The 24139-nt window shown below is 41.6% G+C and overlaps 1 protein-coding gene across 1 annotated transcript in view; it reads left to right on the forward strand.

Annotated features, from left to right (window-relative positions):
* Window positions 1–4430: 4430 nt before the first annotated feature.
* The window catches only part of LOC131255482 (protease Do-like 9), a 35053-nt gene continuing 15344 nt past the window's right edge, over window positions 4431–24139 (forward strand). Inside the window, exons 1-4 of the mRNA XM_058256218.1 lie at window positions 4431–5240; window positions 8799–8998; window positions 9213–9393; window positions 9664–9855. Of these exons, the coding sequence (XP_058112201.1) occupies window positions 4646–5240; window positions 8799–8998; window positions 9213–9393; window positions 9664–9855 (1168 nt within the window). The 5' untranslated portion in view covers window positions 4431–4645. The remainder of the gene's footprint in view (window positions 5241–8798; window positions 8999–9212; window positions 9394–9663; window positions 9856–24139) is intronic.

Consider the following 24139-nt stretch of genomic DNA (forward strand, 5'->3'; position numbering starts at 1 on the left):
TAATGCTGCGTTCGGCAAGGATCTATGGACAAAGGCCGTTAACACGGCTTGTTATTTGGTGAACCGATCTCCTTCAACAGTAATTGAATGTAAAATTCCAGAGAAAATATAGAGTGGTCAGAAAATCAACTACTTAGTTCTACGCATATTTGGTTGTGAGGCTTACTCTCATATACCATCAGTTGAGAGAGATAAGTTAGACTATAGATCCAAAAAGTATATCTTTGTTGGCTATGACATTGGTGTGAAAGGTTATAGGTTATTCGACAAGGTCACATGTAAAATCATCACTAGCCGGGATATCAGATTCGATGAAAGCTCCCTATTTCGCAAGAATGATCAAAAGGAGCAAGAGGAATCAGAAAGTGTGATCGTAGACTTCCAGATTGACACAAATGATACTCAGACAGAGACAAATGCGAATACAGAGGTACATGATTAGGTAGAGCAGCCACCTATGAGAAGGAACCCACCGCGTGATCATAGGTTACCGGCAAGATACAAGGACAACTCCAATATTGCATATGCCCCCATTACAGATGAGGGGGACCTCTCTACTATTCAGGAGGCTCTTGATGAGCCTGATGCAGAAAAGTGGAAGGTGGCTATGGACGATGAGATGGACTCGTTGCACAAAAATCATACATGGGAGCTGGTGGAGCCTCCTATGGACTAAAAAGTGATCGGATGCAAGTGGTTATTCAAAAGGAAACAGGATAGATACAAAGCAAGGTTGGTAGCGAAGGGTTATGCTTAGAGAGAAGGGATCGACTTCACAGAAATATTCGCGCTGGTGGTTAAGCAGGTATCTATCAGATTCGTATTGGCGCTGGTTGCCCAATACGATCTCGAGCTGGAACAGATGGGTGTGAAGACTACATTCCTATATGGGGAATTGGAAGAGCAGATCTACATGAAGCAAGTAGAGGGCTACGAAGTTAAATGGGCAAAGAAAAATGTTTGCAGGTTAATGAGGTCGTTATACCGCCTGAAACAGTCGCCTAGGTAGTGGTATAAAAAATTTGATTCTTTCATGGTGAGTCAGAAATTTACTCGGAGTGAATACAATCATTGTGTCTATTACAAGACACTGAGTGATGAAAAATTTATCATCCTAGTATTGTATGTTGATAATATGTTGATCGCCAGTCATGATATGTCTGAAATCAATGTACTGAAAACTCAGTTATCAAGGACATTCGAGATGAAAGATTTGCGGGCTGCAAAGAATGTTTTCGGTATAGATATTTATAGAGACAGGAAGAGGAGTCGACTTTGGTTATCACATGCAAAATACCTTGAAAAGGTATTGATCAAGTATGGGATGGATCAGGCAAAGCTAGTGAGTGTTCCCCACGCGGCTCACTTCAAGCTCTCCTCATAAAAATGTCCTAATTCCAATGAGAAAAAACAGATTATGTCTCATGTGCCCTATTCGAATGCGGTTGGCAGTTTAATGTATGCCATGGTCTATACAAGACTGGATTTTCACAGGCAGTCGGTGTTGTGAGTAGATATATGTCAAACCCCGGTAAGCAATATTGAGAAGCGGTGAAATGGCTACTTCGATACATTCGAGGTATGAAAGACTATGTCTTAACTTTTGAAAAGATAGGGACAAAATTGGTAGGGTATGTGGATTCTAACTATGCAGGCAGTATAGATTCTAAGGGCCTGTTTGATTTTCGAGTGAAATGGTAAATGCAGCGTTAAAAAGTAATAATTACTCCCCCCTACATTTACAACTTACCTGATTGGACTACTTACTTTTTGACACGGAAACCAAGAATATTACAAAATATCTGTGGGTCCCACTGTGATGCATTTCACTTATCTACACCGTTCATCTATTATTCCAGTTGAATTCATAGCATGAGTAAAAAATTGAGGCATATCCAATACTCAATTGGATCACGTCATACAAAAAAGGGAATCAAATACTTACCATTAAAAACTTTGTAGGGCCATTGTTTCTTTTGGCGGGGGCCACTTGAGTGTTGAATCTGCTTCATTTTTTGTCTCAAGCTCGAAAATATTGTAATAAAACATACTAACGGAATGGATATATCATTCACATAACCTTGCCGTTCAAAAATTAAAATTACATCTTTTGAACCAATTTCACAGGCACAAACTCCCATGAATTTTCAAACGCAGTGAAATTATAATAATTACTATTTCCCGGGTATTTCTCATTTCTTTGAAAAACAAACAGGCCCTAAGAAGTCTACTTCAGGATACTCGTATGTACTAACGGGGGGAGCAATTAGTTGGATGTCGAAGTTTCAGTCCGTGGTTGCTCTTTCCACGACCGAAGCAGAATATATGGAAGTGACGGAAGTGTTTAAAGAAGGTGTTTGGCTCAGAGGCATGATAAATCTGTTGAGACTTCAACAAGAGGTCGTGCCGGTTAACTGTGATAGTGAGAACGCTATCAATTTAGCTAAAAATTCTGTTTATCACTCACGTACTAAACACATTGATGTTTGTCACCACTTTATCCGACAGGTGCTTGAGGAAGGAAGCGTCACACTAGAAAAGATTCATACCAGCGTGAATCCAGCAGACATGCTCACCAAGGTCGTTCCTACAGAGAAGTTCAAGTTCTGTGCAACTTCTCTGGGCTTGGCGATGGCGTAAAAGAAGGACGGATTGTGCACGAGAAACGTTGATTGAAATTATGATGCAATACAGAAATAAGAGAAGCTACACGGTTGAAGATTGAAGACATGGTGGAGATTGTTGCCAGATGTCTTAAATCTAGTTTTATTTTACCGTGCACGACCGGTCGAGGGACTGTCTCGACCGGTCGTGGCCCGCTCGACTCAAAGTCCAGTGAGCTCACCTTTTGGTGTCCGGGACGCTCGAGTGGTCGTGGGGATAGCTCGACCGGTCGTAGGGGTCCCTCGACCGGTTGAGGTTACGTAGATTCGTTTCCAGATTTGATGCAGACTGTAGAAATTTGAGTATGTTTTTGCCAGGGTGCGAAAGGAAATTTGCCTAAACTATAAGTAGGTGTCCGTAGGGCTTTTCTAGGGTATGTGAAATAATTTTAAAGCTTTTTAAAGGGGTTCTAGGGTTATCAAAGGGTGTAGCAAGGGTGAGATTCGAGGTTGTTCGAATCGGATAAGTCCTCTCTCTTGTAATTTCTTTTTATAGTGAATTTCTGTCGCTTTGTGCCATGGTTTTTTTCCTGCATGAGTTTTTCACGTTAAAAACTTTGTGTTCTTCTGTGATTGCTTGTTACTATTAACTTGCTATCCTAGATCTAGATCTGTGTGATTCTGCAGCTCAAATCTCCTACAAATATGTGTCTCACATCTAATTTGTCCAACAAATGCAAATCAACATAATTATTAGATGGACCAAAAATATGACAGATCCAATCATAAGGTGGGCCATTCCACGAAGTAATATACACCTTTCAAGATATTCCAAATTCAAGTGTGGCCCAACAGATGATTTGATTAGCTCAATGTTTTGTTTGTGTGATCACCATGGTGGGTTGCATATGTACGGAAGGTTTGGATGTTATACACATATTGCGTGGTCCCACAACTCTCAACTTTCACAACTTTTTTAATGAAAAAACTCCGAGGGTACTCTCATAATTTCATATCCTAGAAAGCACTATGCACCATGTGGTAGTAGCCCATTCTTGATGGAATTTTCCATAGATTTTCCAATGTCTTACTTTTCAACCAATTCTTTCAAGAGAGGAATTGTGGAATGCTTGACCTACGTATCATCAACCAATTGAAAGAATCCCAGCAAGACTACAATGCACGTGTGTGAACCATCATACCGCGCCCCTCAAATGGAAAATGCTACGTTCTACGAATAATTTTCCACTGATCATGGCCGTAGATATGGTAGTCCTGCTGCGAAAATGCCCCAGAAAATTTCCCACATCATAAAGATCATGTCAAGAAGGCCCATCCGATCAACTGTGTGATGATCACCGAAACAGTGGCCCACATGTAGATGTCAAATGCACGACGCGGATTGCCTGCAACAGCCTGTTAGGCGGGGGCTACCGTAAAATCCACCCGGCCATCCATTTTACTGGATCGCATTAAGACATGGCCCCAAAAAAGGAGGTGGATCTAAAATTCAAGTGACCCGCGCGACATGAAATAACGATGATTAAACGTCTACCTTTGAAACATTCGTGGGACCACAGAAGTTTTCAGTTCACCTGTAGAAATGATTTTATGAACGGTGTGGATGACATAACAACATGGGACTTAAGGGGTGCTTCAACGGTAGGCATTCCCTACTTAAAAAAACAAAAAAAAAAAAAAACCTTGTCGTGCGGTCCACTTGAGTTTTGGATCTGCGTCATTTTATAGCCCATACCGTAACGTGATATGAAAAAACGGATGGACGGGGTGGATTTCTCGTAGACTTCACGGTGGGCCCCACCTAGTTTCCTGTTTCGGACAATCCGTGTCCAAAATCCTCTTCACCTCCGCAAATGCTTCTCTTTTTACCTCTTTCCATTCCACTCCATGCATATATAGTCCTGAATCCAAAGCTTTCCTAAGTTCCATCATTTAATCTTCCTCCGCTCATTTATTCCCTCTTCTTCATACTATCATTTCAACAAATCCAGGAAAGAGAGGAAAAACCTCAAATCCTAACAATGTCCGGACCCAAAAGGAAAAGAGGCCGAAAACCCAAAAATACCCTCGCCGAGACCATGGATTTCCAGCTAACCACCAACCCCACCATATCATCCTCTCCATCCGATGATGTCACCATCGCCTCCATCGCCCACAACGCCGAAGCTTCGGCCGACGCCAGCCCTCCGTCAAAGGTGGCCAACCGACGCCGCGGCCGGCCCCGGAAGGAAACGGGGAAACCCGAGAACGGATCCCTAAGCCCCCCTCCGAGGAGGAACCCTGCTACCACGACCATTGTCGTTGCGGGCGATTCCGCGCGGCTCAATTCCGAGCCACCGCTGCAGCAACGGTGGGAAAATGCGGTCAGGGTCGTGCCGTCAATGGATGCTGTGGTGAAGGTGTTCTGCGTCCACACCGAGCCCAATTTCTCGCTGCCGTGGCAGCGGAAGCGGCAGTACAGCTCGAGCAGCAGCGGTTTCATCATCGGCGGCGGGCGGAGGGTGCTGACTAATGCGCACTCTGTGGAGCATTACACTCAGGTCAAGCTGAAGAAGCGTGGATCCGACACCAAGTACCTGGCGACGGTGCTCGCAATTGGGACCGAGTGTGATATTGGTAAGGCAAGGAGGTGTTGAACGAAGCATGCGGTGGCTCAGATGGCTAGTTTTTTCTTGATCGATGTAGATGGGATCCATCTTTAGTGATCTTGATTGCTCATTTTGATGAGCCCCACTTCACTGTGTGTGGGCGAAGGACTGAGAATCTTTGTTTTCCTTTTCCCTTTCTAACCTTCCATTTGCAGGCCGATTTTTCAATTGGTTAGGGTTGTCCGATGGGCATCGTCTGTGTGGGGTCGCCAGATGAACGATCTTGATCACTAGAAAGTGGGTTTCAGATGAATGGATGCTGGTAGAATTAGCATGCTAGTAATTTGGGTCAAGTAATTATATTTTCTCCAAAATGAAACAACACACTCTCTTCTTCTGTCTCTGTTCCTCTTCTTGGTATTGGTTAGATATTGCTTAATGGGTTCTGAGAGTTTTTTTTTTAGAAGTGATATCATTTTTGCCAAGAACTTGTTGAAGAACTAAATAGGAAGTTAAGACATTCCCACCCTTATTATTCTACCTGAGTTTATGTGAAGTTCTTGAATTGTGTTACCTATGTAGCATCGCACGGGCAAGGTTATTCACGTTCTTGATTAACCACGCTAGAGATATTCACATTTTCATTCCAATATCTATGCGCACAGTTATTGACAGCAATGCTCTTTCTTTCAACTGTGGTAATACAATACTGTGTTGTATTTTTTGGGGCTAGGTAAGCAACGGAGTTGTGCTATTGTATAACCATATGATTAACGAGTTAAAGGGTGCTGTTTTTCAAGGTAGATACAGATATCGATTCCCTACTATTACATAATATTATTCTTAGGCCATGCTTGGATACAAGGAATCCATGGTGTGTGCATGGATGGCTGTAATGATTACTTTTTTCAGCACTGTATAGCCTGTGCATCCCAGTAAAAGGGGTGTTGTTTGGATAGCAAGAGGAAATCCTTGATTCATATGACAACGGTCAGCTCGTTTCTTGTGCTAGAAAACTACCACTGTGGATAACTGTAATGACTAGTTTGTAGAATCAATAGTTTTCTTTGCAATCCAAATAGCAAGAAATGCCAAATCAAGGGAAGATTGGATTTGGAGGAAGATTCAAGAATTCAAAAGTTTAAAAAATTAGCAGAACTAAGATTGAGTGTTTGGAGTGTGACTTAGATAGAACTAAGAATAGTTATCATGGTGAGGCTTTAGTTAAAATCGATGGCCTTGAGATTTCCCAAAGTGATGCATTTTCTTATTTGCTATGATTCAAAAAGATGGAGAGCTTGATGAGGATGTTTCCACTAGAGTTGGAGTTGAGTGCATGAAATGGAGATGTGCTCTTGGAGTGTGGTGTGATCACCACAGTGCTAATGGAACTCAAGGTGTGATTTTAAAAGCTACTATACCACCGGGTATGCTATATGGTACGATCAGTGTTTTAGATTGTAATGCTATGTAGTGTGTATCTTGCGCTATGTAGCGTAGCTTAGCCTTAACGCTACGTAGCTCACGAAAATAGCTTAAGTTATGTGTAGCCTACGCTACATGATAATTTGTATATGCTACATGCTACATAGACTATGCTAAATGCTACGTGCCTCACATTATAAGTTATTTTTCATTAAAACATTAAAATCAAATAATATTTTCAATGATTTGTTACATTTTTCTATTTTTAATATTTAATGCTTTTAGTAAAAAAATGTAAGTAATAGTATTAAATCAGTTTTGTTGCTCTTTCTTTTCCTTTATACTTAATAATTACCATTTTCCATTACTTTAAGTTTTATTTGGTTGCATTAAATATCATGAAAATTTGTTAAATTTCATTATTAATCAGTCTAATTTGGTGAATATCATGGAAATAGTGCAATCAAGCACAACCTTGATTAAAAATCTAGAAGTAGCATATAGCTTATGCTACACGCCATGAAGCTTACGCCTCATGCTTCAGAGGGTTGAACACTACACTACATGCTATTCGCTATTTAAAACACTAGGTACAATGTTAGAAAGGAACATGAGTAGCAAGGTATCCGTAATGGTAATAGTGGCCGTAATGGTCACCACCGTTACCTTTACAATACGGGTTGTAATGGTTGTTATGTTCTCTGGGTTTTTTTTCTTTAAAATTAGAAATATCCAAAAAACCTTTATCAGCCTTGTAATGGACTGTTATGTCCTTTATGGGGGCCATTAATGGCCGTTACGGGTCATTTTTTCCGTAATGGCGTTTACGACATTGTAACGTGTAACGATTGCCACCATTACCTTTACATGGCCCCATAATGATGCACCATGGTTGAGTAGAGAAGAGTGTTGCATAGATAAGGATATTGAGATTAAGGTATTGAAAAACGGCTTGTAACATAATGGTAATGACCATTATGTAAAAAATGCACTGTAACGGACATTACGGGGCTAATGCGGTTTTTTTTTTTTGGTATAAAAAGGCCATAGCCAGCCGTTATGGCCTATATTGTAATGGTAATGGCGGTGACCATTATGGCCACCGTTACCGTTATTGATTACCTTAATTGAATAGATGTGTGGGACAACTTGGAAATATATAACTAAGAACGTGGTCTTTTGAAGTATCCTAGTCATAACTCTAGTAGGAGATGGGCCAGTTAAGTGCAATGGAAATTGGAGGGACTGTAAATTTGGGGTTGAATAGTCTGAAAGGAGGATGACAGGAAGACCCGAAAGGACTCAAGGCAAAAGGCTTTAGAAAGCAATGATGGCGAAACAAGGCTTGTGAAGCCAACCTCAAAATATATTGGACAGAGCTGCACATGCAAATCAGGCCGCTTCTGTGTACAGTATACTGGGGGTTGGCTAATTCCCTTTTTAACTTGGCATTGTGATTGCAAACATCCATTTCCTATTTTTGCAAGGCATGCAATGCGCATGCCTTTGTTGGCAAATCAACACATTTTGCTTCAGATCCCAAAGTATACCATACGGTCCATACCTAATCATATTTTCGTTCATGTCAAAGATCAGTGAAAATGTATCTAACTTGGCTTCTTACCACCAATCAACCTTTCACACCATGATTTGATTATTCAACTAAGTGAAAAATATCAAATGTGGCTTTTCCATCACCCATCAAACTTTCCACACCATGACATGGTTATGCAGCAATTTTACACAATGAGGGTACAGGTAAAATAGCACAACTAAAGAGAACAACAACATTAGATAACAACTTATACTCTTCACATGATATACGTTCGTGAAGATTGCTGGTTTGCTCTTTTCTTTTTAACAAAATATACTCCTTAAGAATTGACTAGTAATATGATGTTTTTTCTTCTCAAGAGAGTATCTTGGTGTGTGTATGATGGTCCGTGTTATATTCAATGGGTACTAATAATTTTTTCTTTCTGCAATTTGCATTTCAAGATTACTGATTGTTGCTATCTGTTTTTTTATGTTTGCATCTTTTGTTATATGTTTGATGATGAATTTACAGAGCATGTGCTTCGTGCATTGCTGGTTACAAGTGACTTTATTGCTCGAGTTGCACTAGTGTGAGTGTTAATTGACTGCCTGCTATTATTTGCAGCCATGCTGACAGTTAATGATGACGAGTTCTGGGAAGGAATTTCACCTTTGGAGTTTGGATCTTTGCCTGCTCTCCAAGATGCTGTTACTGTTGTTGGCTACCCAATTGGAGGAGATACAATCTCTGTAACAAGTGGTGTTGTGTCTCGCATGGAAATCTTATCCTATGTTCATGGGTCCACAGAGCTTTTGGGACTGCAGGTTTTGGATTTGGAATTTCTTTATTTCCTATTTGGTTTTGCCTGCCAGTCAACTGCTCTTATGTATTTTTATTTTACATATCTTCAAGTGTATTCCTTTATAGAGTTGATTTAGGTTTGATTTTGAAGATTTTCTCCTAGATCTCATCTTTTTCTTTTTCTATTTAATTTAGCAAAAAGGCCTGATTTCTCTTGTTTCCGAGTTTCTTTTACAGATAGATGCAGCTATAAACTCAGGAAATTCTGGTGGGCCTGCTTTTAATGATAAAGGAAAATGTGTGGGAATAGCATTTCAGTCTCTCAAACATGAAGATGTAGAAAATATAGGGTATGTCATACCAACGCCTGTCATTACTCACTTCATTCAAGACTATGAAAAGTCGGGAGAATATACAGGTATGCTCCAGTATAGAGTTTGGTCATTTGCTTTATTTGAATCTGATGGCTAATCTTTTTCATTTCCACTAATTATCATGATACTCTCTATTATTTTTGGTCTCCCTATTACAAAATCCTTATTTTTTTATACCTAAAACATGAATGCAATCATTTTGTAGTTTATGAGTGGTAGTTGAAGCCTTTCTATCTGTTTTTCATTAAGGTTTAATCAGATTCTTATGCTTTTGCACCAAAGGACTCCTTATGTAACCATTTTCCTCTTGCTAGGATTCCCGTCTCTCGGAATTGAGTGGCAGAAGATGGAAAATCCTGATTTGCGCAAGGCAATGGGAATGGCGTCTGATCAGAAGGGTGTACGCATTAGAAGGATAGAGCCTACTTCTCCAGAATTCAAGTTCCTGAAGCCATCTGATATTATCCTTAGTTTTGATGGTATTAATATTGCTAATGATGGAACAGGTAAGCAATTTTTAATTTGTAATCTACTTTATCCAACGTATTAAAAAAAAAAAATAATAAATAAAAATTCTCTGTTGCACCTTTTGTTCATAGTTTGGTTCTTTGACATCATCGTCAGAATGATTTGAATATCAAGCCTTTATCTCCTTGATCTCTGGGATCCTTTTTTTTTTTGTTTTGTTTTTTGTTTCCTCTTTTTTCTTTTTATGAATAGCAAGGGATTTTATTGAGAAAAAAATGGAAAAGGATACAACAAGTCAACAACAAAGAAAAACAGAAGACAATAATTGCCTCTTATTGAGACCAAAATAGCACCCTGATTCACTCCTTCCCAATTGCATCTGCCTCAAATTTCCCAGTTGAAGGATGTGAGAAAAGGAAGCCGAGAGATTGGTACACAGCTAGGCAGATTCATGTAATACACTTGCTAATTTCCAAGGAGTGGCCAGATTTGATCCATTTGGTCCAATGTTTAATATCAGTGTTGGGTATCTTACTATTCACCACAATATGGTGTTGTATTGCCCTGTATTGGGCCAATACAGTTGTATCATCCATGGACAACACCAGTACGTATCAGGCGATATGTACAGAGGTTTCAGATGATACTTTATACTTTGATTTGATCGAATTTTTGGAGTCACCTCTAACGTCCATCGGTTAAAAAATAAAATTATGGAGAACTGCTAACCTTTGGCCTTGAAGCAAGGAGGCAGCCTCAGCAAAGTTGTAGTCCCTAACTCCCAGTGGGCCCAAGTATTCCATTACCGGCGCACCCCTTGTCATTGCAAAAGGAACCCCTAATTCCTGCAGGCCCTTGGTTACCAGGAGGCAACTGTTAAAGTTAAGCTTAAAATGACCTGAAGGGGGAGGTGCCATTTTTCCACTACTTTAGGAGGGGAAACTGCCACCCTGAATCACCTTATCCCTTTGAATGGAATAAGAAAATGATACTGGTCTTCAGCTCACTGTTTGTCTTGCTGTGCCCAGTGTTTTAATTAGCAAACAGCGTTCAACATATGTGATACATCCAGCCTCTAAAGCGTGAGGTGAAAGCTACATAGCTACATTGCTACTTCTAGATCTTTAATTAAGGTTGACCTTGGTTGAACTTGCACCAATTATCATGAAATTTCATGATATTTTGCACCGAATTAATGATTAATAATGAAATTTAGTGAAATTCATGATATTTGATGCAACCAAACACAGCCTATCCTCCCGGAATTGAACTCTGACCCCACACACAACTTTAGATGGGGAGAAGCGTAAAAAGATCAGGAACACTGGAAAGATGACCCTCTAGGTCTCGGAGCCTTTCTCCCAGTCGAGACATTAACATCCCACCCATTAGCTGAAACACCATGCTTCGTAGCTAGTGTATTGGTTGTAAAGGAGATTCCTCTTTACTGATACGTCACCACCTTTTAGTAGGGTTGTATTTTCCACCTTCAATGGCTTCTAGACGACATCCTCAGCGCGCACGGCCGCACACACACACATAGAGGCTTCGAGAGGCTGTTCTACCACCCAGTCCCAAGCCCTCGCAGTTCACTTTGGAACACTCTAGATTTATGTTGGAGATGCTACTTTTCAACATATTAATCTTCAAACTAGACACCACCTCTTTACATCGAAGGGGATTTATGTTGGAGATGCTACTTTTCCACATTAATCTTCGAAGTAGACACCACCACCTCTTAATACCGAAGGGTGAAGGGTGTCTCTAAACCCCTTGGTAGCTGACACTTCTGCAAGCTCGAAGAATGCTATGTTGTCATCATACTAGATGTGAGTCATTGAGGATGACATGCTACTGATTTCCATCCTCTAGACTGCACCCACTTTCACAATTCTCTCCAGTAACTTATCAAGGGCTTTGCCAACAAGGGAGAATAGGAATGGATACCTTTAGATCTCCTTGTCAAATTCCCCTTTGGATAAAAAAATAAAATCCCCCATAGGACCAAAATGCAAAAGGAGTGGAGATTTTGGAGGAGGCACCATGAGGCCAGATTATGTTATAAAAAAATCTTACCGAAAAAGAACTAGAGGGCGATGTCGACCATACCAACGAATCTCTCAGATTTGGACTGGTATAGAAATGCTGAAGATGGAGTAATAATCTGACGTGATCTTCACACTTCATGTCCAATAGACCCCTTCTACGAGGAGGGCACCAAACATCCATCCCTTCTCAAGAAAAACAATGATCGACCTTGATATTCTTCTCTAGAGAGAGAGAGAGAGAGAGAGAGAGAGACGCAAGTGATGAGAAGTCCCCGTCAAAAGGTCTAGGGCCACACCACAAATCCTCCCAAAATCTAATGCGAGTGCCATTCCCAAGAGAGAAGGATGATGTGGTGATGACTGAAGGAGACACGAAATGGATGGCTTTCCAAATGGTCGAAGGCCGATACAACGATGAAATCTTGCTCCCATCCTCTTTCTTCCCCCCCGTACTTGTTAGCTATGAATTCTCTTTATAATTTCTCAATGGGGGACACCACATCACGTGCGCCTCTACGCACGTATCAAAGGAGGAGGCAGGCCCCAGTCTCTCTATGGCTTGGTGAGTACCCGTTTTGAAGACCCCACATGGCATGTACGCGCATCTAGAAGTCACCACAATGGGAAGATGCATGTGGGCTGCTAGAGGAGGACATTTTGGACCATTGGATTTGATGGACACGGCGATTGGACCATCGGATGGCGTGGATGACTTGATCAGACCGTTGATTGTGGGCCATCATAGATTTTAGGATTTTGCATTATTTTGTTATTTTAGTAGTTTGGATTACATATATTGTGGTTATTTTCTTTTATTTTGGGTTTTATTACATTATTTGAGAGATGAGATGTGGTTGGAAACAAAAAAAGTTGAGAGGGCATTTTAGTCATTGTGGCCCAAAAAGGCTATAAAGCCTCACATGCTGCCCCCCCCCCTTCCCCCCTCTTTTTTCTATTTTTTCTATGAAGCATGTTGGATAAAAAAAACAATAGTTCTCTTTGAATTCTCTATTAGATTGCTATAGGTGTGAAGCTTTCATTGGTGAATCCAAGGCCACTACGTGGTTTGAATCCACAATCTTCTCTCTCTCTCTCTCTCTCTCTCTCTCTCTCTCTCTCTCTTCATTCATTACAAGGTATTCTCCATAATCCCTAATATTTTCTTCTTCTATCTTTCTTTCTTTTTCAATCCATCTACCTTAACCCATCTCTCTCTCTCATTCCCCACTAACCCATGCACCCATCTCCTTCACCCATTCCCATGCACACGTGCGCATGTGCACATGCACAACCAGCCATGTGTGGCTGCCCCATTGAATCCCCCTTGTTCCCCTTTGTTTCCCCATCCCTCTTAGGCCAAACCCCCCAAAATCCCTAACCCCAGAACCCTATTTTTCACCCCAAATCGAAAACATTAATCCTAAAACCTGAAATTCCCCTTTAAACCCAAAATCCCTAACCCTAATTTCAGTTTCCCCTCTTTTCCTTCAAATCCCTAAACCTACTTCAACCTATACTTTTAATCTACACCTAATTCCTTTAGGGAACTAGTGAGTGCCTTGATTTATGACATAACCCTATGTTAATGTGGAGTTTCTCAAATCCATTGGGACCTAATTCTCCAATCTCTTATTAGTTCCTAACGGCGTGCATGTAGCCTAGGATTTAGCATAATTTCTATTTGTTATTATTTGGATTTGCATGTAGTGGCTAAAGTTTAATTGTTCTTGCTCACATCAACTAGAATCTGATTTTTATTATCATCCTAGGGTAGAAAAGTACTGTCCTGCATCAAATTTTGGTATCAGAGGGAGGTTAACATAGGGTAGGTTCATCTTAGGCTTAGCTTAGGGTGTTCATCATAACTTTTAGCATAGGTTTGATTTTGCATCTTACATGTTTGTAGAAATTCCTGCATTGTAGGTGTTTGATCAAATTTCTCCATGACTACATCACCACATATATCTGCATTTCTGCACAAACAGTCACTGAAAATCTGATTTTCTTCATAACAGTTTCTGTGAAACTGATTGTCAGCAGTTTGATAGTCAGTAATCAGAAAATCTGATTTTCAGCAGGCTGAATTTCAGTGGGCTGATTTTCAGCACACCTTTAAAGTTGGCGTCATATGAAATTAATTGTTATCACATCAGATTGAGTCCTTCATCATACGTAATGTCATTCATCATTTTGTGGTAATCTAGAAGTAGTTATTCCTAGTACACTGCTGAAATTTTTGGTACTAGTGAATTCACATACTGCATTCCTGCAATTTTTGAGTGTTACTCATATCTCGAGGTACAATGCTGAATTTTAGTGCTAGTGTTTCTTTTGACCTATTGCTGGAAATTTAGCACTATTAATTCCCTTTTCCCTTTGCTGAATTTTCCTAACACATTAATTCTTCTTACCACATTGTTGAATTTTGGTACTAGGATATTTCATTAGTTTCATTGTTGGAATTTTAGGGAAAATTGTTTCTTTGGTCATATAGAGTCATATAGGGTCATCTAGAGTTGTCTAGGATCATATAGGGTTGTATAGAGTCTTCACATTAGGTTTTCCCTGTCCATGCCCATGCGATCTGGACGTGGATTTGGTCTTCACCCCACGATGAATCTAGAACAACTCACCAAGCTCATTCAAACTATGAGCATCCGTCTGATAACCATAAAGGTGCAATGTAGAGCCAACAGTAATCAACTGGCAGCCCAAAATAAACATTTAGAGCAGATAGAGACCTCTTTACAAGCCAACCCCAACACCGAGGAGGATGGCCAATCCCAAGTGGGAGGCCCAGTGCATATTGATGTAGGAGGTCTTGCTGGAGGACATGGACGAGGCTGTGGCTGAGTTGGCGGCCGTGGTGGTGCTCGTTTTCAAGAACCCTAGAGAGAGTTCTATGACCGCTATGATCCAGATGAGCGAGTCATGAAGAGCGTGAAGGTAGATATGTTGAATTTTGATGGTCACCTGGATCTCAAAGCATTCCTTGTCTAGATGGCGGACATAAACGGCCACTATTTTGAGTGGTATGACATGTCTGATGCCTGTCGTGTGAGGTTCGCCAAGATGAAATTGGTGGGCTAGGCCAAATTGTTTTGGACCAACATTGAGCGAAAGATTGCGAGGTCTGAAGGTGCCCAAGTAGTGCACTTGGAAGAGATGAAAAAAAATGTTGAAAGAAAAATATCTTCCCTTCTCCTACCGTCAAAAGCTTATGGATTAGTGGCAATCCTTTCGCCAGGGGACCATGCTTGTGTCAGATTACATTGCTAAGTTTGAAGAATACATGATGCAATGTAATATTAAGGAGGACTCGATGATCACTCTTTCTAGATTTAAAATGGGCCTCCGGGTTGACATTTAACGAGAACTTCTCACTCGCGATGTCAACACCCTAGAACACATGCACCAAGTGGTGCCAGACATTGAGCAGTACCTCAAGCCGCAATTTGGGAGGCGATTTAACTCTCGAGATTCCAATGTTAAGACTTCTCCTCAGGGAGCTAAGTAGAGCTGTACACGAGTAGAGTTAGCTCGATCAGCTCGCTCGACTCGACTCGGAAAAACTTGACTCGCCTTTGCTTGAAATTGGATTCGGACTAAGTCGAGCTGGATTTTAGGGCTCAAAAAAATTTCGAGCTGGGTTCGAGCTTGCTCGAGCTCGACTCGACTCGAATTGAACCTCTACTCGAATCGACTCGGATCGAATCAACTCAGTGACTCGTTTATTTTGATATCGACATTGCTCGCCAAGTGTTTGATGAAATGACTCAACGAAGTGTTGTTTCGGGTGCATATATTCTCTGCGGGATCGGCTGGTGGTGAGGAAGGAATGGATACGAAACAAATCACTACAAAAATAACTTTATATTATAAAACTACGCTAATATGTTGATTTTGATGCTGCCCATCAAGTGTTTGATGAAATACCTGTAAACTGCTGCTGCTGTTTTGCATTTTGTGAGAAATTGAAGATGCACTCTAAGTGTTTGAGAAAGTGTCGCACATGCTCGAACTCGGCTCAAACTAGCTTGAGATGCTGACCGAATCGAGCTGAGCTGGCTAGCCAGGCTCGGGGACCGAGTTGAGCTGAGTTCGAGCTAGGGTTAAGTATTGGCCGAGCCGACCTGAGCCAAGCTTGACTCGGTTCGACTCGTGTATAATTCTAGAGCTAAGTCTAAATTTGGGGGTCAATCCAGAAGTCTCTTCTCAGTTTTTCGAGTTTAGCTAGCACTGATTTCATGCACTTATAGAGTGACATGAACTAAAGCGGGAGGTTGGATAGGGCCGCTTTGATAAGAATGATGCGCCCGGCTAAAGATAAATTCTTTCCTTTCCATCTAGGCAATTTCCATTCAAATCTCTTTATCACTTTGCTCTGCAACTATTTTGGAGGTTTTCCCAAACAAAGTGGAAGGTCCAGGCACGAGGATGGAAAGGAGCCCGAACCACATCCGAAAATAGTTGCGAGGGTTGTTACCTCTTCTTTGGATAGCCCTATCCCCAACATTTCACTCTTAAGTGTGTCGATTTTTAAACCAGAGACCTCTTCGAAGAGGCTGTTGTGGGATTTAAAATCCCCTTTGGATTTAAAAAAAAAAAACAAAACCAAGCAGCTGTTGTTGATCATTGAAAACCAAGTGGATGAAATGCCTGTCCTCACTCAGTGAAACCATCTCTTCCTGAAGCCCATTGTACCAAATAGGTATAAGAGAAGTTCCTGTCTATCATATGCTCTCTTCATCTTGACTTCAAGAATAAAGCCCCTTTTATGTTATTTCTGGTACTTGTCCAACATCTCGTGCAAAACAAATGGACCATCTCCAATGATTCTCCCCTCTACAAGCACCATTTGGGATGGGGATATAATGAGGCTTAAAATTCGTCTGATTCTCCCGGCAAGTTCCTTGGTGATAATTTTTTTCTAGACTACCCACAAGGCTAATTAGTGTTGTATACGAGTCGAACCGAGTTGAGCTTGGCACAACTCGGCTTGGCTCGGCCAGTAGCTAACCCCAGCTCGAACTCGTCTCGGCTCGGTCCTTAAGCCTTACTAGCCAGCTCGACTCGTTTGGTCAACATCTCGGGCCAATTCGAGCCGAGTTCAATCCTATGCGACATTTTCTCAAACATATAAAGTGCATCTTCAATTTCTCACAGAATACAAAACAATAACAGCAGTTTATAGGTATTTCATCAAACACCCGGCGGGCAGCATCAAAATCAAAGATATGAGGGCAATTTTATAATGTTTTTTTTTTTGCAGTGATTTGTTTTGTATCCATTCCTTCCTCGCCACCAGCAGATCCCGCAGAGAATGTATGCACCCAAAACAACACTTCGTTGAGTCATTTCATCAAACACTCAGCTACTAGCATCAATATCAAAATAATTGAGTCACCGAGCCGATTCGATCCGAGCCGATTCGAGTTGAGGTTCGATTCGAGTCGAGTCAAGCTCGAGCAAGCTCAAACTCGGCTTGAATTTTTTTCGAGATCCAAAAACCAGCTCGACTTAGTCCGAATCCAATTTCAAGCCGAGGTGAGTCGAGCGAGCTGACCGAGCTAACTCACCTCGTGTACAGCTCTAAGGCTAATAGGTCTAAAGTATCAAACTTCCTTTAGTGTCCATCTTCTAGGGATCGAGGCATTGAAGGAATGATGTCTCTCTCAAAGGACTCAAGCACTTCCATGGTTCAACTTTAAGAAAATCCCAGCAAACTGTTAGGACCAAAGGCCTATTCCCCTTTAAGGCCAAATACAATGCTGAATTGTGCTTGCGATGCGAAACCATTTTGACAGGAAGACAATCAAAATCTAATGTCGAGGATAGGTCTGCTAAGGAAATTCCACAATATATAGACTTTTGAAGAAGTTAACAATTGCATTATTAATCTCCTCTTTATCTCTGAGCACACAACCGCCCAACTTTGCGTTATGTTCCAAAGTGGTATTGCCTAGTATTGCCTTTTTCCTTAGCCAAACCATAAAGAGATTTGTTCGTCTCCTCTTCTTCTTTCTCATCCAACCTATGTTTCTAGGGTAACCAATAACTGAGACCTAGATGCAATATATTATGGACCCCACTTAACCAATGAGAACACAAGAAGGGCATTTAGCACTACTTGTTGTAGATCCCTATAAATTATGCACACAAGCATAACCTCCCATATTGCAAGGGCAAATTGTTGATGCAGAAGTCACATTTGCAATGAACTTTATGTGATTCCTCAAAAAAGTAACTCGATGCCACATAACCAATGTGAACACAAGAAGGGCCTTTAGCACTACTTGTTGTAGATCCCTATAAAGCATGCACAAAAGCATAACCTCCCATATTGCAAGGGCAAGTTACTAATGCAGAAGTCATATTTGCAATGAACTTTCTATGATCCCTCAAAAAAGTAACTCGATGATCCCCCAAAATAAAGCATAACATGTAACCCTCTACTCCCACATGCAATGTCTTTATGCATAGATGTAACACATGATCATTAACAATGACACTAAAACCCTCAAAACTCTAAACATGATTGGATCTAGATACATAAACAAGTTAAGACCATTAAAATAAAGGCAATTTAAGCAGTTCCCATCAGATGGACCTGATGATTCACTATTGATCATGGCCCACCTTTGGACTGCATCCATTTCTTGTCTTATCTCAGAAAAACTTTGTTATCTCTGAAAAAGTCATATTTTGGTATTTTGAATAGATCATCATCATCATCATCATCATCATCTTAGTCGTTCTAGAAAAGGTTCTTTTTGTTTTCTAAATTTATTTTTGGCACAATACCACATTAATAATAGGGTATTTGCAAATGCCCACATGAAAAAAATTGAAGTTTACAAATACCCACATCATTAATTCTCTGTTATTGCAAAAAGGGACTGTTCTGAATTTTTTTGCTAATGTTGCTTAGTGCCTGTGTTAATTCATTTTTTAAAATGACGAAGAAACTCCCCTTTCCCAAAGAGAATCAAATGTAGCCCTTCTAAGTCCTCTCCCCTCTTTTTTCCCCTTTGCAACCCAAAAAATCTTTAGTCTGTCTCCGTTTTATTCTTCTTGTTAGTAACCGAATTTGCTGAATTGACCTTGATCTTCATGAAGCTTAGTTTGATCTTCTCAGCTGCGTGATTTCCAAATCAAAGCAGAATCTCAGGCCAAAAGCCAAGCCACCTTTTTTCCCCTACTCTCTGTTAAATTCTCCTTCCATCTTCTTCTTTTTTTCTTCAAATTTCCTTCTCTTTGTCTCAATAACTCTTTATCTTTTCTCTCTTTCTCAAGGCAAAGAACCAATGATTGGAGATAAAAAGGCCTCTCTCATATAAGAGAGGGCTATGTATAGACTCTCCAGGGGTAGATCTACAAAAATCAGTGAATAAAATGGGCATTAGTAAGCATATCAAATTGAGATGGCTACATCCTCATCCTTGATTGCCAGGAGACGATTGTAATTGCATAAATTTTGGAGGGAATTTAGTTATAAATTATAGGAGAATCTTTTCAAAATTTCCGGTTCAGAAACAAATGGGGTTAATTTGGTAAGTTCATCTCTAATAATTGCAATTTAGTAGATCTCTGATAAAAATAATGTCTTAACCTGCATTAATGATCTCACTTTGATGGAAATGGGGTCAACAAAATGGAGGGGAATCAGATTTAATTAATTTAAAATTTGGAATGGCATTTTGCTAAAAAAGTGCCTGCTGAACTGTTTCAAGCCATCCATCTTGTGGACCACATGATTCATCACACATAGATCCAAATCAAATGATTGTAAGACAATTAGCAAGCTTATTCAAAGCATACAAACGGTACTAGAGATCAAACCAAACATGAACAAATCACAGAGAAATCAGGCCCCAAAACCAGGATCAGGGTAAAAGTCAGGTTGAATTTGTGACACCTTTCAATTGTAGAGCAAACATTCAAAATCCATAGATCTGATTCCAAAGATCTCACTCCATGTGTAGACCTTTCAAAGTAAAAAACAACGGACCCTAGAATCATCAAAATCGGTTTCAAACTGATGGAAAAATTGAACCTCAAAGATCACAAATTCACAGGGTGGATTCTTCCAAAATGCTAATCGCCTCTCCTGTATAGGATTCTAGGTCAAGCGGTTTGGGCGAGGCAATTTTTGGATCACTGGACAGGGGCTTTGCACTCGAACATATCTGTAGCAGGTTGTCTAGACCAAATTGCCCACTAGGTGTGTCCATCAAACAATCATAAGGGGGGCCACCCAGAGGATCTTTGGGGACCATACACCACCACAACTCATCGAAGTTCTCCATGTTTCATTAATTTGATTTTAATCATTGATCTGGGGCTAACCTATTGTGGGGTGGCCTACATCAACATGACTTATATGCCAACATGGTTCAACAGGCTCCAGTACACCTTAGCACAACTCGTTGGTGCTACCCACAAAGGGGAACTTGCAAATAGTTGATAGCTTGAGGATCACAGAGCCTGATTCCTCTTAGTCCAGTAGTTTCCTTGTCGCTTCAGTCATTCTGTGGGACACGCGTCGTTCCTGTTGAACCCCAAATGCAGCGCCTTGATAGCTGCTTACCTCGAGACGCTGGAATCACTCCTGGAGGGTCGCAGATTGAGCCACGTCATCAGCTTGTGACTCCGTCTCCCAAGCAGTCTCTTCTTGCATTTAAGGAGAACAGAGGTAGTGCCGCGGGTATACACGTGGCCCCATCCCTTCTATCGCAACCACCCCTCGGTTCTATCCCAGCACTATATTCGGACCCGGACCTGGGTCTGTCAACCTCAATCGACCTAAACCATACCAACCCCTCAGATCTCAAGATCCAAACCGAACGAAATCTAATCATGGTAACCAAATCAAACCCCACCATTCCTGAACCTCCCCATTACCCAAAATCTCCCATGAGGGTTTGGCGGATCCCATCATCTTTCTTTCCAAAGTAGCAGCGAGAACCACCTTCGCTATATTTAGTGGCGAGGAGCGATATAGATTTAAACCTCGCTGATCGGGATTCTGTGATAGATGAATTTGAGTACGTCTCCTCCTCGGTGGACCGTCAATCGCTCCCTGACTCCCCCAGTTCTTCACACGCCTCCACCCTCGCGATTGGACCCAAATAGGTCCTATTACTCTCTTTCAAGAAGGTCTGGAGGAAGAAATCATAGAGGCAGCTCCCTTGCAGATGCGAGCTGACATCCCCCAGTCCCACGGTGAAGCCCCTCTTAAGAATCGTGAGGAAGATCCTATCAGAGCCAACCTCATTCAAACCATCTAGAGGAAGGATCAGAGATGCAGTTGGTCATGTTGGGAGATCATTAGGGCTGTCGTTTGGTGATCGCTCGGAGGACTAAACTGTGCTCTTCCAATGTATCGAGAATAGAGGAAGACCTCTTTCAGCATCCAGATCCCCTTCAAAGCGAATGCCTAGATCGATCAACAATAGGGAGTTACGTAGGTTGGCGTCCTCTCCTTGCTTAATGTATGGTAGCATTGAAATCCTAGACATGCAAGATACTCGAGGTAGTTCGGTTCCCCAATGAAGATCATATCCTGGAATATCAGAGGTGCGGGGTCTTAAGCAAAAAAGAAGGCTCATTAAAGATTCCATTTCCAGAAAGAATCCAGACGTCATGTGTCTTCAGGAAACTAAGATCTCCCAGTTTAAAGATGGGCTGATGACCACTCTATGGAAGGCGTCTGACGCAAAATGGATTTCCCTCGATTCGCACGGCAATGTTGGAGGTATTCTGGTGGCCTGGAGATCATCTCTATGGGATCTCAAGAGCTCTTGGTTAGGCAGATTTTCAGTGTCGGTTATGCTATAGGACATCAAATGGCAATCAGTATCTCATCATCTCTGCGTATGGTCTCATCCTTGACTCCTGTAGAGCTGACTTTTGGGAGGAACTAGCCACTTCTAAACGTTCTTTCTCAGGCCCGTGCTGTATAGTGGGAGATTTTAACATATGCAGATACGCTGGCGAACACTCAAGAACCAGAAAGGTCAGCCTAGCTATGAAAGTATTCTCAGACTGGATCGAAGATCAAGAGCTTGTGGACTTGCCTCTCTTAGGGGCCAACTTCACGTGGACGAATGGAAGAGCTAGCCCAATCCTATCCAGGCTGGATAGATTCTTAGTCTCCTCGGATTGGATGGAAAATTTCCCCTCGGTTCATCAATCTGCTCTTCCGAGGACAACTTCAGACCATTGCCCGATTCTTCTATCATTAGAAGAGGAAAATTGGGGTCCTAAACCCTTCTGGTTTGACTCTTCTTGGTTGAAGATTGATGGGTTTAAAAGGCTGATCTCTGACTGGTGGTCTAACTTTCAGGTGGAAGGCTTTGCTGGCTTCAGACTTCTATCTAAACTTAGACTCCTCAAAGGTAAGCTAAAGCAATGGAAATCAGCTGAGTTTCATAAAAGAGATTCAGAATTGGAAGGCATGATTGCAGATCTTCAAAAGATAGATGCTTCTGCAGAAAATGCTCCCATGCCTTCCGCTGCACAGATTAGCAGAATTGAGCTAATCCAATCCATCTCAGCTAGGGTCCTTGAAAAGGAGATCTCCTGGAAACAAAAATCCAGGGAGAAATGGATTAGGGAGGACGACAAAAATACGAGTTATTTCCACAGTATCGCTAGTATGAGGGCCAGATGCAACAAGATCAGCAGTATTATAGTCGATGGGGTTCGCCTAGAAGACAAAAGTAAAATTGCAGAGCATGCGATCCACTATTTCAGATCTCTCTTATTGGCCGAAGATTGGGTCAGACTGCAATTGGACCTCCTTCAAATGGATCCTTCAAATGGATAACATCACAGAAGCTGACTCCAGATCTTTTGAAGCTCCTTTCTCTGTTGAAGAAGTGAGGAAAGCAGTTGAAGGCGCTGGGTGAAGATAAGTCCCCTGGTCTAGATGGTTTTCCTGTGTCGTTCTTTCATAGCCTGTGGGACATTATTCATCCAGATATCATGCAGTTTTTCCACAAATTTTTCGAAAGAGGTAGACTGTCTGCTAGCCTGGGTGCCTCTTTCATCGCGCTTATCCCCAAAGTAAAGGGCGCGGCCTCCTTCAAAGAATTCAGACCCATCAGCCTGATTGGGGCTCCATATAAAATTCTAGCCAAAGTTCTAGCCTCCCGTTTTAAGTAAGTGATTGGAAAAATCATTTCAACTAACCAGAACGCCTTCATCCCGGGCAGGCAGATCATTGATTGCGCGCTTATTGCCAATGAGTTCCTGGACTCTTATCATCGATTGAGCTCGAAGAGTATATTCTGCAATCTAGACATTGAGAAGGCCTACGACCATGTGGATTAGGGTTTCCTCCAGTACATGCTTAGGAGGTTGGGATTAGGCCGAAGTGGAGAGGATGGATTGACAAATGTATAGGATTGACCCACTTCTCAATTCTTCTCAACGGGTCTCCTAAAGGTTTCTTCAAAAGCTCCAGATGTCTCTGGCAAGGTGACCTACTTTCTCCATTTCTTTTCCTAATTGTGGGAGTGGCTCTATCTAGAATGCTCCATAAAGGTCAGGCCGAAGGTATCTTTCGTGGTATCAGCATTCCAGGTATGTCTGGCCCGATTTCTCACATTCAGTTTGCCAATGACACCCTCATCTTTTCAGAAGCTGCCTTTGATAAGATTGAAAATTTGCGTAGTACTATCAGATGCTTCGAGGTTGTGTCAGGGCTGAGGGTGAACCTGGAAAAATCCAAGATGATTGGGGTTAACTTGGAAGATGGTGAGATCGACACATATGCGGAATCCCTCCACTCTACTCCAGCTTCTCTCCTGCTCTCTTTTGTTGGTCTCCCCCTATGTATTGGCAAACCTCCCAAGTTCCCATGGGACAAGATCATTGCCAGGTTCGAGCATTATCTGGCTAGGTGGAAGTGTCACTATCTCTCCTTGGGAGGTCGTCTGACCCTTATCAAGGCGGCCCTCTCTAACTTGCCTCTTTTCTTCATGTCCATTTTCAGATGCCCATCGACAGTCTTGTCCTCCATTGACAAGCTCAGACGCAATTTCCTCTGGAGCGGTAAAGAAGACAAAAAGAAATTCCACCTCATGGAGCGGAAAGAGGTTTGCAAGCCCTTCCATGGAGGTGGCGCACGTGTAAAAGATCTCAAGTTGATGAATCATGCTCTCCTAGGTAAATGGATATGGAGACTGGGGACAGAGAGTGCCAATCTCTAGAACATTATTATTAAAAGTAAATATGGGGCATTGGAGGGCGGTTGGTGGACCAGAGA

This window comes from Magnolia sinica, chromosome 9 (assembly GCF_029962835.1).
Source record: "Magnolia sinica isolate HGM2019 chromosome 9, MsV1, whole genome shotgun sequence".
In the NCBI taxonomy this organism is placed as follows: Eukaryota; Viridiplantae; Streptophyta; class Magnoliopsida; order Magnoliales; family Magnoliaceae; genus Magnolia; species Magnolia sinica.